The sequence below is a fragment of the Amphibalanus amphitrite genome, unplaced genomic scaffold (assembly GCF_019059575.1).
Source record: "Amphibalanus amphitrite isolate SeventyFive unplaced genomic scaffold, NRLGWU_Aamphi_draft 001794F_arrow, whole genome shotgun sequence".
Classification (NCBI taxonomy): Eukaryota; Metazoa; Arthropoda; class Thecostraca; order Balanomorpha; family Balanidae; genus Amphibalanus; species Amphibalanus amphitrite.
In genome coordinates, this window is record NW_024883287.1 from 63,148 (window position 1) to 76,519 (window position 13,372).

General features: G+C 55.8%; 2 protein-coding genes across 3 annotated transcripts in view; one reads left to right on the forward strand and one right to left on the reverse strand.

Annotated features, from left to right (window-relative positions):
* Positions 1-12,710, forward strand: part of LOC122375199 (ATP-binding cassette sub-family A member 2-like) — a 42,773-nt gene extending 30,063 nt beyond the window's left edge. For both annotated transcript variants that reach the window (XM_043354449.1, XM_043354450.1), the window contains 9 exons: positions 4,159-4,306; positions 4,767-4,878; positions 5,139-5,259; positions 5,642-5,855; positions 6,161-6,399; positions 7,081-7,249; positions 9,099-9,398; positions 10,560-10,697; positions 11,077-12,710. In XM_043354449.1, coding sequence (XP_043210384.1) covers positions 4,159-4,306; positions 4,767-4,878; positions 5,139-5,259; positions 5,642-5,855; positions 6,161-6,399; positions 7,081-7,249; positions 9,099-9,398; positions 10,560-10,697; positions 11,077-11,157 — 1,522 coding nt within the window. In that variant the 3' untranslated portion in view covers positions 11,158-12,710. The remainder of the gene's footprint in view (positions 1-4,158; positions 4,307-4,766; positions 4,879-5,138; positions 5,260-5,641; positions 5,856-6,160; positions 6,400-7,080; positions 7,250-9,098; positions 9,399-10,559; positions 10,698-11,076) is intronic.
* LOC122375200 (peroxidase-like) lies at positions 396-3,434 on the reverse strand. The gene has a single exon (XM_043354451.1). It carries the CDS (start codon positions 3,239-3,241, stop codon positions 776-778), a length of 2,466 nt encoding a protein of 821 aa, XP_043210386.1. The 5' UTR covers positions 3,242-3,434; the 3' UTR covers positions 396-775.
* Positions 12,711-13,372: the final 662 nt, after the last annotated feature.

The window sequence follows — 13,372 nt, forward strand, 5'->3', positions numbered from 1 at the left end:
AATCAGGCCCTGCTCATCTTCCTGTACGGGTGAGTAGTTGTGAGACACCAAATCACAATCAGGCGCTGCTCATACGGGTGAGTAGTTGTGAGTCACCAAACAACAATCAGGCGCTGCTCATCTGCTTATACGGGTGAGTAGTTGTGAGACACCAAATCACAGTCAGGCGCTGCTCATCTGCCTATACGGGTGAGTGACTCGATTCACTGAGTCTTGCTCAGGGCCGCTCATTCGACACACGTCCTTCCCCTGTGATGAGCGGTTATGGTTCACCACCACTACCCTCGCTTATGGCTGTGTGCTGGAGTGGATGAGCGCACGACAAAAGCGCAGAATAGTAGATCACATGTGCGACTAGTTCTGCTATGTTTCGTAACCGTTTAGGAACATTTAAAAGACGCATGTTTATTTCGAAGACACCGTCATACCCACACCGATATCGTTATCATTGCCTGATCTGTAAATATAGCAGACAGTGCAAACACAATACACATGTGCTTAGAAAATCAGTTGAAGACTCCTCTTGCTGTGGCAGGAGCCAGCCTGCCATTGCGAAGAAATTCGGGTGGTACCCTACAAAAATCTGCCCTTATAAAATGTGTAGCAACTTCATTCACTCCTGACGCAGGCTGTCATTCATTATACTGCGCAAAGCTAGGTTCACGCACACCTTGGTGGTGTATATTATCCGACGATTATGGCGTGATTTCAAGGGTGATTTCATTCTTACCCAATATAAAAACACCCCTTTGGCTCTACGAAGCGCCGCGACCGCTCAGAATATGCTGAGGTCGACCTTGGGTATGCGGTAGGACTGGCAGTCGACCACGGGGTTCAGCAGTGGGATGGGCCTGATGAAGGCCAGCGGCTGGACGCTGTCGAAGCCGGCGCCCACGTTGTCACAGAGTAGGCGCGCCATAGAGGAGCGGCGCAGCTGCTGCAGCTGCTGCCAGCTGAAGCTGCCCGCCTGGCCGGCCTGGTCGTAGAAGAAGCGGTCGCCGTAGCGCAGTCGCAGGAACTGGTCGGCGATCACGCAGCGGGCGGTGGGGCCGACCATGGCTCCCGGCGCCCGCTTCTCGAGATTGATACCGGCGAACAGGTCGACGTCCTGCCAGTGGGCGTACACCTTCTTGAGCCGCAGCACGTCCGCCCAGTTCATGAAGCTGAGGAAGCTGAACCAGCCGGTGATGCTGCGGGAACCGCAGGCGGCGGCCACGGTCGCGTACGTGGGCAGAGCGTGGTCGCGTCCGCGCTGAATGTTGGCCGCTACCAGGTCCAGCCCGAACGCTCCGAACTTGAAGAGATCTCCCCGCACGGCCTGTACGAACCGGCGGTCGAAGCTCTGCGGCCGCTGCTGGGTCATGCCGCGTGCCATGTTGGTGAACAGGCTCGTCACCACCAGCGAGTCGGGTCGGAAGTAGTTCTCGGTGAGTTTTAGCTGGTGCTGTAGTGTACCGTGCTGGGTTACCAGGCTGATGACGCCCTGCACTAGCGAGTGAAGACGGAACGCGGCCGTTGAGAACTCGGTGCTGATGTCGGGCCGCAGCGCCGGCGTGTAGGTGTACCGGCCGAAGCCGCGCAGGCCGACGCTGTTGGCGTACTGGAATCCGACGATGGTGGGCAGCCACTCGCGGTAGACGATGTGCTGCCACTGGGCGATGTTGATGCGCCGCGCCTGCTGGTAGAGACGCTCGTCACTCCAGCTCTTGTGGCGCGCTGCCAGCGCCGCCGCCACCCGGTTGTGCTCGCGCACCAGCACCGTGTGTAGCAGCGTCAGCAGCGTGTTCTCGTTGGCGCGCGTGTCGCCGGCCAGGAAACAGATGCCGCTGACACACTCGCCCGAGGGGGGCGGCTGGCGCGGCAGCAGGTTCCCCGTGCTCGTCTTCAGCCGCCCGCCGGTACTGGTGCGCAGACCGCGCGCCTGCTGCCGCTCGGAGCCGTACACCTGGGACAGATCCAACCACGTGGTGATGTCGTTCAGCTGCGTGGCCGGTCGCGGCAGACACTGCGGGTCCGGCGCCGGGATGCTGCGTACGAAGTTGTGGCAGCGCACGTTCCAGGTCTGGTAGAACGGGTCGTTGGCGGCTACTGGGATGGGGAAACACTGCGGGTGGAGCGGCTGAGCCGGGAACTGGTGGTTGGGCTCGCAGCACTCGATCGGACTGGTCGAGCCGTAACCGCCGCTCCGGTGGAAGATGGGAGATATGGAGAGGTCGTGATCGGCGAACTGACCGAACACGGTCACTGCTGTGGTGAAGAGCTGGTGCTGCACGCTGCTGGAACTCATCACCTGGGCGCTGACCAGCCGGGCGCTCGGCAGTAGACCGCCAGCCGCAGAGTGGATACGCGGCGAGTACACGCTGTCCCAGTAGGTGCTGTCGAAGAGACGGCGCAGACCGCGCAGTCGCCGGCCCCAGTGCGTCTGATACAGGTTGTTGCAGCTACCGTCGTACGTACGGTGAGGAGTGCCGCTGTTGCAGTTGAGCGGCTTCTCAGGCACGCAGACGCCGACGGGCCTCTGGATGCTGAGTACGGCCCGGGGCGCGCGGACATTACGGAAGTTAGTTGGACTGAATGAGGGCAATGTGGGGATGCCGATCCGACGCAGGCTGGAGGTCAGGAGCCGCGGCGGCCGGGTGACGCGAGGCGGCCGTGTGGTGCGCGGAGCCGCGGAGGCCGCTCTGGCCTGGACTCGCTGCAGAGTCTGCAGAGAGCGCGCCGCGCTGCGCTGTGCCTCTGGGGAAGTCCGCGCGTTGAGGGCGTTCAGTCGTGTGGTCCCGCTGGGCTCCCGGGGAGACTGTCTGGCCCGGACAGAGAAGAGGGCGGTCTGGTCAGGGACGGCCGCACTGAACTGACCCGGCCTGCGCGACCTGGCCGCCTGCTGGGGCACCCTCTGGTCGGCCGAGTCCAGCGGGAACTTGGTGAGGAGTCGACGGGCGCCGGTTGGTAGCGAGCCCAGATCACCGCCGCTTGTGCTCACTGTCCGCGGGGCCTGGCTCAGGAACGCCTGGCTCGCGGTGCGGGACGGAGCGCGGCGGGAGCCCTGCGCGGTCGCCGCCCGGGCCGCGGTGACCGCCTCCGTGGGACAGCAGACTCCCTGGCGACCGCCGTCCAGCTTACAGAGCTCGGGCGACTCGGAGACCACGGCCTCTGGACAGGCAGTGGGCTCCCGGCAGGTGCAGCCGAGGGCGGCACTGGATAGCGCCAGAAGCACAGCTAGACGGAGCAGTGAGCGGCCCATCACGGCCTACACACGGGGCACTGGTCTGGACAGAGACGAAGAGAGGACTGAGAATAAAGTACACGGATGGATAGACTAATAGCGGATAAGCAGACGGAGAGACGAGTAGACGAACAGACGGACGAGCAGTCTGTTTCGCTCCGTCCGAGAGGAGAGCTTCAGTGCGTCGACCGGCGGCGCCGGTGGTGCGTTGACCACTGACCATTGACCAGTGCGGGGTCTCGGTGCCCCTGTGACCTTATCGTTGTACGTCACAGCTTGCATAACGCCCACGGCGACAGGCCGCTGTTTGGAGGTTCCACTGGGGGCTCAGGGGGGGGGGGGAGGGTTTAGCGGTGTCCTCTGGTCAGTGGGCGCTGATTTGACAGTCGCTTCAGGAGAATGGAGTTTTAGTTTTACGGTCCGAATAAATTCACCGTGCAGATGATAATTACAGCTAGCGCTTGTTCTGGTTTCATTGTTGTTTGTTTTGTTTTTTTTTCGACTGATCAAAATGAAAAGCTTCCCCGAGATATTCTATTGAAATGATGGCGAACGTTTCCCGAGCTATTTGAGAGGATTTAAATCGTTACATTGGTTGAGATGTTTCGGTACTTGTGGTACGGCCCTCCAGCAAAAGAGTGGTTGGTTAGCCTATGTGCTTTTGGTGTAATAACTTTAAATGACAGAGACACTCCTGTAAAATGACTCAATAGAAATGAGAAGAGGGTTCGTGCACACATTTCGGCAGTGGTTTTCAACAGCCATTAGACGTATTCATCAATGCAGATCGATTATTATGATGTTGGCAACCAACCACTAAATACCTGGAGGGCCGTACATTCGTCGTTGCCATTCGTTGCTCATGATTCTTCGTTCGTGGCGTTTCGACTCCCCTGACCGAATCACACCCCCGTGTTCTTCGTCATGTTCTGCAGCTGGTCGATGACGCCGCTGATGTACCCGGTGACGTTTGCGTTCCGGGAGCCGGCCAGCGCCTACATTGCCGTCGTCATCTTCAACCTCTTCGTGGGCGCCGCTGCGCTTCTCACTACATCCATGTTCGAGAGTCTGGACGATACGGAGGTGAGAGCACTGAGGGGACGGGGCGGGGCGGGGCGATATGTTTTGAACGACTTGTGGATGTACATAAATACTACATCGGTGCTTTTTAATTTCAAAAGTTATTTTTTAAAGAAATTTTGTCCGAATTGATGAATCGGTGGCTGTGAGTCCGCTGTCCGGATGCCCTGATAAGCAGTGCCTGTTGTGAAAGACACCTCGGTGTGTGAAATTGGTGTGAAAGATTTCAAATATCATCCCACATCGCTCGCTGAGCCGGCTTTGTAACAGAAGCGCTATTTCTCTTATTTTTGACACTGCCAATTCGTAAAAACATTATACTTGAATGTGTACAAGTTACTCCTTATTTTGTGTTTCTTCATCTCGCATCAGCCAATGTTAGACTTTGTCAGCAGCTGTTGTAGGCTCCATCTCTTTCACAACTCGGTTGCTGATGGTGACGGATGATGTCCTTCCTCTCCAGGTGGTGGACGTGCTGAAGAAGATATTCCTGGTGCTGCCCAACTACTGCATGGGCCGGGGTCTGCTGGAGATAGCCTACAACCAGTACCACAACGAGTTCCTCACCAAAACCGGTGAGCCGACTTCACTGCCGTAACCGATTCCCTCAGAAATGGCCAAATCCGTGTGCTTCAGCGCATTATAACTATCTGTCGATATCTGATCATTTTATCTGTATCTGTTTATGCAGGCAGCTACTCCCGGATGCTGTCCCCGCTGTCCGTGGCCCGCCGCTATCTGATCTCTGTATCTGTTTATGCAGGCAGCTACTCGCGGATGCTGTCCCCGCTGTCCGTGGCCCGCCGCTATCTGATCTCTGTATCTGTTTATGCAGGCAGCTACTCGCGGATGCTGTCCCCGCTCTCTGTGGCCCGCCGCTATCTGATCTCCATGGCTGTGATGGCGGCCGTTGGACTGGTGGTCACCCTCACCCTTCAGCTCCGGCCGTTTGCTAGGTAATGTCAGATTCCCACATACTCCGCCGAAGGTTGGGGGGGGGGGGGGCAATATCGTGATGAGTCAGGTTCAACCAACAAATACATAGCGCAACGAGCTTCTTAGACTTGGCCCTAGGAAGGCCGCCCCGTGATGGTCGTAATGGACACATTCAAAAGCCTTTTCATGTTGCTTATTTATTGTGGGATAGTCCCTTGTCCGCGAATATCTTCAGAACTTGACGCACTAAAAAGGGAAACGGAAGGTTTTTAAGACAAATACTTCTAAGCGTAAGCGTAGCTCAGTGCTCGTATTCCTTTTTGAATTAATGTGCTGTCTTACGGCTATGTGTGATAAATATTTTCCATTCTGCTTACCGACTTGGGGTGACGCCTTGGTCAGGTTCCGCCCGTGCTGCTCCAAGCCTGAGGACTCTGCTCGGGAGGACGGCGTCTCCCCGCGGGAGGACGAGGATGAGGACGTGGCCGTGGAGGGGCGCCGGGTGACCAGTGGCGCCGCCAGTGGCGATATACTGAAACTGGAGCGGCTCACTAAGGCGTACCGCGGCGCCGGCACGGCGGTGGACCGGCTCTGTGTGGGAGTGGCGCGCGGAGAGGTGAGAGGGAGAGAGAGGGGAGGGACGAGGAGCTCGTACACAGATTGTAGCCGAGCGGTAGTGAAACGGACGGGCTCCCTGAACAGTGGCGAGCTTTATAGATTACGATGTATCATTTTCTTGTCATCATTCAGTGTAGGCCGTCGACCATGCAATCCATGGTTGTTTTCCATTCCATGTTTTTTTTTTTCGCCTGATGTGTATCGAAATTGCGTAGCCTTGTCATGGTATTAACATTTGTGCTTTTGCCGGCCTTATCACACTCCCAAGGCTCTTTTACCGAGCGCGCCGTACGCTTGTTGCAGTGTTTCGGCCTCCTGGGCGTTAACGGCGCCGGTAAAACGTCCACCTTCCGTATGCTGACGGGCGAGACGGCAGTGACATCGGGCGACGCGCTAGTGAAGCTGCAGCGCCGCTCGCCGCCGCTAGATGTCAGTGTGCGCTGGCGGCTGTCTGAGGCGCTCAGCGAGGTCGGGTACTGTCCCCAGCAGGACGCGCTGCACGGAGAGATGACGGTGGCAGAACACCTCCGCTACTACGCTAGGTAGGTAGACGCTGGGAGTCACTCGGGAGTGCTCTCAGTGGGGTGCACAGTAGGTCCTCGCCTCCTCCGACACTACTCCGGGCACTCTGCTGTGAATTCCTGCTCTGCTCTGTCCTCAGAAGTTATTTGGTGTTATTATATTGTCATCATTTCTTAATTTGACTGGCTCTCAGTTTTTTACAGTGTGCTTACGCTCCTCATCCCGCCGCGTCTGACTTTCCCTCCGGCATAGTGTCCGACACTGTGCCCCATCCCGGCCCCACTCCTCACCGACTCAATATCCTCTGCGGATTCGCCGTGTACCACAGCGTTCGTCTCTTTCGTCAGTGTCTGAGCCGTGCCGACACACTCCCTCTCCCTCAGTATATGACTCTTCAGTGGTCAGGTGTGCGGTGTATAGTCGACTACAGAATGATGTTCCACTCCTCAGAAGCTATCAGTTGACCGGAGCGCTAAGTTGTGCCGTTTATCACGCAATTAAGCGTGTCGATTGTGAGCATTGGGACAAAGCTATAATTTGTGAACTCAGCCCGTGTGATGCGGCACAGCCTACCACTCCAGGCAAATAATTGCCTGTGATAAGTGGAACATCATTCTGTAGTCGACTATACATACCTCTGTTGTCCCTTCTGGCCGAGGTGGCCACCCTGCTCTGTGTCTAACCCTCTCTCCTCTCGGCAGGATTCGCGGCGTTCCCCCGGCCTCCCTCCTGGTCGAGGTTGCCGGCCTACTCACCCAGCTGGACCTGACCCGGTACGCCGACCGACCGGCGGACGCCCTTTCCGGCGGCAACAAACGGAAACTGAGCACGGCGCTGGCGCTGGTCGGCGGACCGCGGCTACTGCTGCTGGTAAGTACAACGCCGTGCGTTCTGCAGCTAGCCAGTGCCGCCTTCGTCCCCTCCGCCGTCGTCGCTTCCAATTACCCCCCGCCCCTCTCAGTCCTTCTCTCTGCTAGCTTGGGGATCCGTCTTCTGTCTAGGTTTCGAATGATTCTCCACAGGTCAGCGTCCGGTCTAGGGTTTTCAGCGTCTCGTCCAGGTGGGCTCTCTTCTCGGCGGTGATCACCTTGTCGGCTTCGGCTCGCGCCTGCTGGTATGCCTCCATGTCGGCCCTGGTGCGGGATGGTTGCGTGGCCGTCCGGAGGGCTGCATCTCTCGCCTTCACTGCCTCTTCGCATTTATCGCTCCAGAAGGGGCCCTTCGCGCTTCTGCCGTTTCCAAACGGTATGTGTTTCCGTGCACTCGACGTGATGGCTTTCGTGATTTGTTGGTTGAGCTGGTTGATGGGGGTGTCCACGTTGATCTCAGACATCTTCTTGTCCAGGGACTCCCTGAATCCCGTCCAATCTGCTTTGCGGAAGGAGAACTTCCCCCTGCCTCGACGGGTCGGCGGCAGGTCGGCGGTCAGGGTGGTCCTGATCGGAAGGTGGTCGGACCCGAGGTTCGGCTGCGTGCTCCACTCCGCCGTCGCTCCGACATCAGCAGTGGCCAGAGTAATGTCGGGAGTGGAGAGTCCGCCCGTGGCTGGGTTGACGCGGGTATGAGAGCCGTCGTTGAGAATCAGCAAGCCAGAGTCCGTGGTCCACTCCTCGATCTGGAGGCCAAGATGTGAGGGACGCTGGTGGTGATCCCACGAGTCGCTGTGGGCGTTTACGTCTCCCATGATGATGCTGCTGGTTGGGGGCGAAAGTCTGGTGAGCTCGAGTGACTGTTCTTGGGTTCCTTGTCCTTCCGTCCATCTGGCCGGTGGGCTGTATATGTTCACGATGTTTATGGTCCTGTCTGATGTGTGTATGGCTACGGCTCCGATGTAGGTCGAGCAGTCTCTCTCGGGTCGGTATGGTACCGGTAGTGGGTCGAAGGCGAGGTCGTTCCGGGTCAGGATCACCACGCCCCCCTTGGCCCGCTCCAGGCGCGTACCGTCACGGTACGGGCCGAGCAGGGGCGGCGGGGGAGTGGTTCCCGTGTTGCGCTCGCGGCTCGGAGAGGTCACACTCCTTCGCTCCGTCCTCGAGGGCTCCCCATCACGGTCGGGGGTCCCGGGCGTTCGTTTGTCGGTGCAGGCTCTCTTGTTCCGGCAACCCCGGCAGCGGCGTTCCGGCGGCTCGCCCCTGGCGTGACAGGTCCTGGGTCGCGATCCGCCGGGCCGAGGGGTGTTCGGGGCCTCCGCCGGGTCCCGAGCTTGCCCGTCCCGGACGGCCGGCGCGCGCGTCGTCCGGTCGGTCACCGGAGAGATAGGCGGCCCCAGGTCTGGGGGGTCCAGGTTGCGCTCGGGCTGCACCGGCTCGTCCGCCCGGACAGCGACCGTGTATCCGAGTCTCAGGAGCTCCGCCGGGAACGGCAGGTCCGGAGGTAGGGTTGTCTCCTGGAGGTCGACCTCTCTGCTAGCTCCTTGTTCTGGTAAGAACCACCTGTCCATCTCCGTGGCTCTTGTGATCTGTGTGACCCTTTCCCTTTGCATTGTTAGATGAAATGCCAAGTATGCGTGCTTGTACCACTTATTGTCGTGTGGGACTGAATCTGACAGGTAATCCTTATACCCTTTATAACCTTCACTGACCCATGTAATATCGTCATACAGGCTACTTGTGGCCTCTGCTTAATATGATCTCTTACACCATGCCGATTGCCGATGTCCTAGTCTGCCCCTGCATAACCGTCGCTGACCCTATATGTGACCTTTGTCGTTCCCCAACAGGACGAGCCGACGAGCGGTATGGACCCGGCGTCGCGCCGTTTCCTGTGGGACCTGGTGCGCCGCCTGGTGTCCTCCGGTCGCTCGGTGCTCCTCACCTCACACAGTATGGCCGAGTGTGAGACACTCTGTACGCGCCTGGCGGTGATGGTGAACGGCCGGCTGCGCTGCCTGGGCAGCCCGCAGCACCTCAAACACCGGTTTGGGGATGGATACACGGTGACCATACGGTGCGGCGCCGGAGCCAACCCGTCCGCCGTCGATACGGAGCTGAAATGCCGGCTGCCGGTATCCAGACTGAAGGTGGGTGGAACTGCAGTGCTGCGGGGTGGTTCGTGGGGCTATCCGTAACGGCTGGTGAGATGTTTTGGAAAGTTAGATGGCCTATCCCTTGTTAGGTGGTTTAACACGCGCAGTGGAAGGGTTGCGAGTACTACGCCCAGTGGAAGGGGGGGGGGGCGGATGTCGCCCCCCCCCCCTAAGATCTCAGCTCCCACTGAAGCTAGAAAGACGAAATTTGGAGGGTAGGTGGGGGCCATGGGGAACTCTGTTGTGTGTGAATTTCACGACCCTAGGTCAATATCTTCAAGGTCAAATGAGGTCAAATGTGGTCAAATCTGCCATATGAGCGACTTTTTTGCGTTTACACGCCGATAACTCAAAAAGTTACCGGCCGATTTTCTTTTTTCTTTCTTTATGCGAAAGACCAAACATTTGTGAGTATGTATGGTGAATTTCTAGTTGATCCAACAATAAATATGGCAGTTAGAAGCCTGCTAATGGTAAGATGTCGCCGGCTGAAGCGGGATCGGCCGACGCGGGAAACGCGGCAATCACAATTATGTGTTTACACACTCATAACTCAAGTTATTACCGGCCGATTTTCAAAATTCTTTGACCATATGATTGCCTGTACATTTCTCAGTCTTCTCACCAAATTTGACGCGAATCTAATGTAATCAGCGGTAAGGAGCGCGATGTAAAAACGGAACCGTCCCGCCCCGGCACAGTCTACAATTCAGGCGGCGCGTAACGGCTAGCGCCGGCCGCCGCGCCGCCGCGCCGCCTCCGCGGCAGGATATTTGACTTTACACTGCTATTATTATAAAAATTGTGAATCGATTTTCTTATTTCTTGCATGGGAAGATCTGCAATTCAATTCTGGACAGGTAGCCAAAATTTCACATTAATATTATGTTTGCGGCGCGAGTTATTGGCGAAAAACAGGAGGGGTGGGCGGAATCCGCCCCCCCCCCCCTTCACTGCGCGTGTTAAAGTAATGTCTGTTTTCGCTGTTTTGAGCGACACCTTTCCTCCTGGTCGGACTGCTCTCGTTTCAGTTATTATCCGCACTAATCTATTCAGTCAGCTTTGGAACCTCAGCAGCTACCGTCTGAGCCCTGGCTTGCGCTGACCTGACCTGACCTGACCTGACTAGACCTGACCTGCCCTCCCTGTGCCCAGGAGTGCCACCTGGACGTCTGGACGTACGAGGTCGGCGTGGGCTCGGCTGAGCTGCCCGACCTGCTGCGGCAGCTGGAGAAACTGGCGGCCGACTGCGACATCGACGACTGGTACATCTCGCAGAACACGCTCGACAGTGTGAGTAGGATATGAGAGAGGGAGAATCGGACTGTATTGTATCACACAGTGTTGATGTATATCATAATACTCATCATGCGTGTCTTCAAATACCCTGGAGTGAAACGTTATATTTGTACGTCTTGCAGAACTGACTGCGTGGGCATGTTTCGCATAGCACACTTGGCCCTCGCAGAAAACGCTGGAGTATTTCTTGTGACACCCTGCTTTGTGCCAATTGATATAGATCCGCTCTCTGCTAGCTTATCTCTAATGGAGCAGGTAGAGAGTCATCCGACATACGACACGTATTTAGGCTAGCCCCGTTACTCTGTCTCTGTGTGAATCTCAGCCACGTTTTCATCTCGACCTAAGTTCATACTTTCTGTTTGGTTTTCAGGTGTTTGTCAGCCTGGCCCGACACCAGAGCGAGTGTGTGCCAGAGAAGGGAGAAGCCGAAACGGAGCTGACGTATGTATGACGTCACCCGCCGGTCTCAGGTGTGACGTCACCTGCTGACCTATGTATGACGTCACCCGTCGTATGATCAGGTGTGACGTCACCTGCTGACCTACGTATGACCTCAAATATTGGCCAAATGTGACGTAATCTCTGCAGAGGACTGTATCTGGGATCTTCTGCCGCTGACCTGAGATCTTACTGACCAACCAACTGAGGAGAAAACAGAACGATATACCTACTGATCTGGTTCGCGCCTATCAGCAGCTACGGCTGCTTACTGACTGAGGCTGGCGTGATCGTGTTTCAAGAGAAAACTGCCGTGAAGTTACATCCCCTTTCTTTCAACGGAAGCCAGAACGGAGGGCCATGACTGGACCTCCGTTTAGTTCGCAGGTCCAGTTCAGCACTGTATACGATCTCCAGTTTAGGTTTGCCAGTTGCCAGTTCGGCTGTGGTAGGTCCGTTTGAATTCCAGTAGCAGTAGCGGTTCTTAGATGGATCGTCCGCCACTGACCAAGCGTGAGAAGATTCCGAAAAGTAATCGAACAGCCCACCTAGCCGTGTACCCACTCATTTACCATCATTTGCGTATGCAAACACACATTGCTGTGCTCGATTCACTGGCGATTGATGGATAGCTCAAGGGATAGCTTACCTACTTGTGTTATCCTACGGTTTAAATGTAAAATTCAAGGGGTCTGTGGGTGATCTGTGGGTGCACTACAGAGGGGTGTGATGCTGGTGTGTTTATCTTTAGTGTTTTGCGGTTTATGTCGCCGATTGTTTTCTATGTTATTTGCTATCCAATGCAGCCATCTTTCCACGTGTTTGTGTGTTTTTTTTTAGGTGTTGGTGTCAGGTGTAGTGTATTCCGATCAATGTTGTAACATTCCCTCAAGCAGTTGGATGACAGTGTTTGGTAGTTATATTTCTGACACCACGTATGCAGTTGTCCTTCAATCAGTGTTCTATTGCATGCCGTTGTTCGGTGTACCAGTGTCTTTGAAGCATCGATAGCTGTCGGTGTCAGTGTCAAACCGATTTCAGCAGTACATACCTTCCCAATAGTCTCAGGAAATAGTCTCTTTTGTAGCAGCGTAGTGATGGTAGGGTTAGTCATGGTGATCATGTACGATATTCCAGATCAGTGATTGTACCAACGTATCCTAGTTGCTGTATAGTCGACCATTGGTGTAAACTCGCTGTGAAGACGGTCGCGTTAGCTAAATTTGTGGCACCGTACGTACCAACCCAATGCAGTGGTCAAGTTGGGAGTAGAACAGTAAGTCGCGGCCTCCTCCGGAAATGTTTCGGTTGCGACCTAAGATCACAATGACAGAGAGCCAGGAGATCCTCGCCAAAGAGCCAAGAGAACTACAAAAGTCACCAAAGAGCTGCGCTACGCTGTGGGGTTAGTTATGATTTGTACCGGGGTTCCAGATAGGCCATGTTTGTAGTGTGTTCAGTGGGAGGTGTTTTTGTGATATTTATCAGCACATACCTCATTACCGCGTCGATGTGCAAACCCTGTGATGTGTGTGCCACTTTGCGAATATATTTGTGTCCTGCACAGCTTTGGGTGTTTCTGTGAAAAGCGATGAAGTCCTAGCGCATTGGTGAGAGCTTGATGGACCACGTATATACGCATCGGGCGATACTGATCTCAGGCAGCTTTTGCCAAGTTGTCAGGGAACTCAGATTTGTTTTTCAATAGAAAAACACAATTCTAACGATAGTGTTTTAACTATTGACAACAAACCTTCGGTTATGAGCTCTAAACCTCTACTTCACATATCCGGACAACTATAGGAATTACCCGATCGGACCGTGCCGAAGTCGGGCCAGATCGGGCTTGAACAAATTGCTGGCTCTACTTAGCTACATATCAAGTCGTTCATTGGAAATATTCGGATAAAAGTTGAAAAATAAAAATATCCTAGGTCTGCTGTTTCATTTCAATGCATGCCATTCCAATGCAAATTAATGCGACCGTCCCAGTCGAAACTAGCCGGCTGGTAAACCCCAGTTCTCAAGATGGCGCGGCCCTCACCCTCCCCTCCCAGTTATCCCATGCTGACCGTCCGCTCCGCCGCCGCCGCCGCCTCCTCCTCCCTAGCTAGCCCATGCCATCGTCCCCCCCCTCCCCCGTCTCCCTCAACTATCCCAAACTCCACGGCCGTCCGCGACTGCCTCTCCCTCCCCAACTATCCCATACCCACCGTGCGCGCCACGAA

Coding starts and splice junctions, on each gene's coding strand:
- LOC122375200 (XM_043354451.1), bottom strand. CDS start 3,241: ATGGGCCGCTCACTGCTCCGTCTAGCTGTGCTTCTGGCGCTATCCAGT.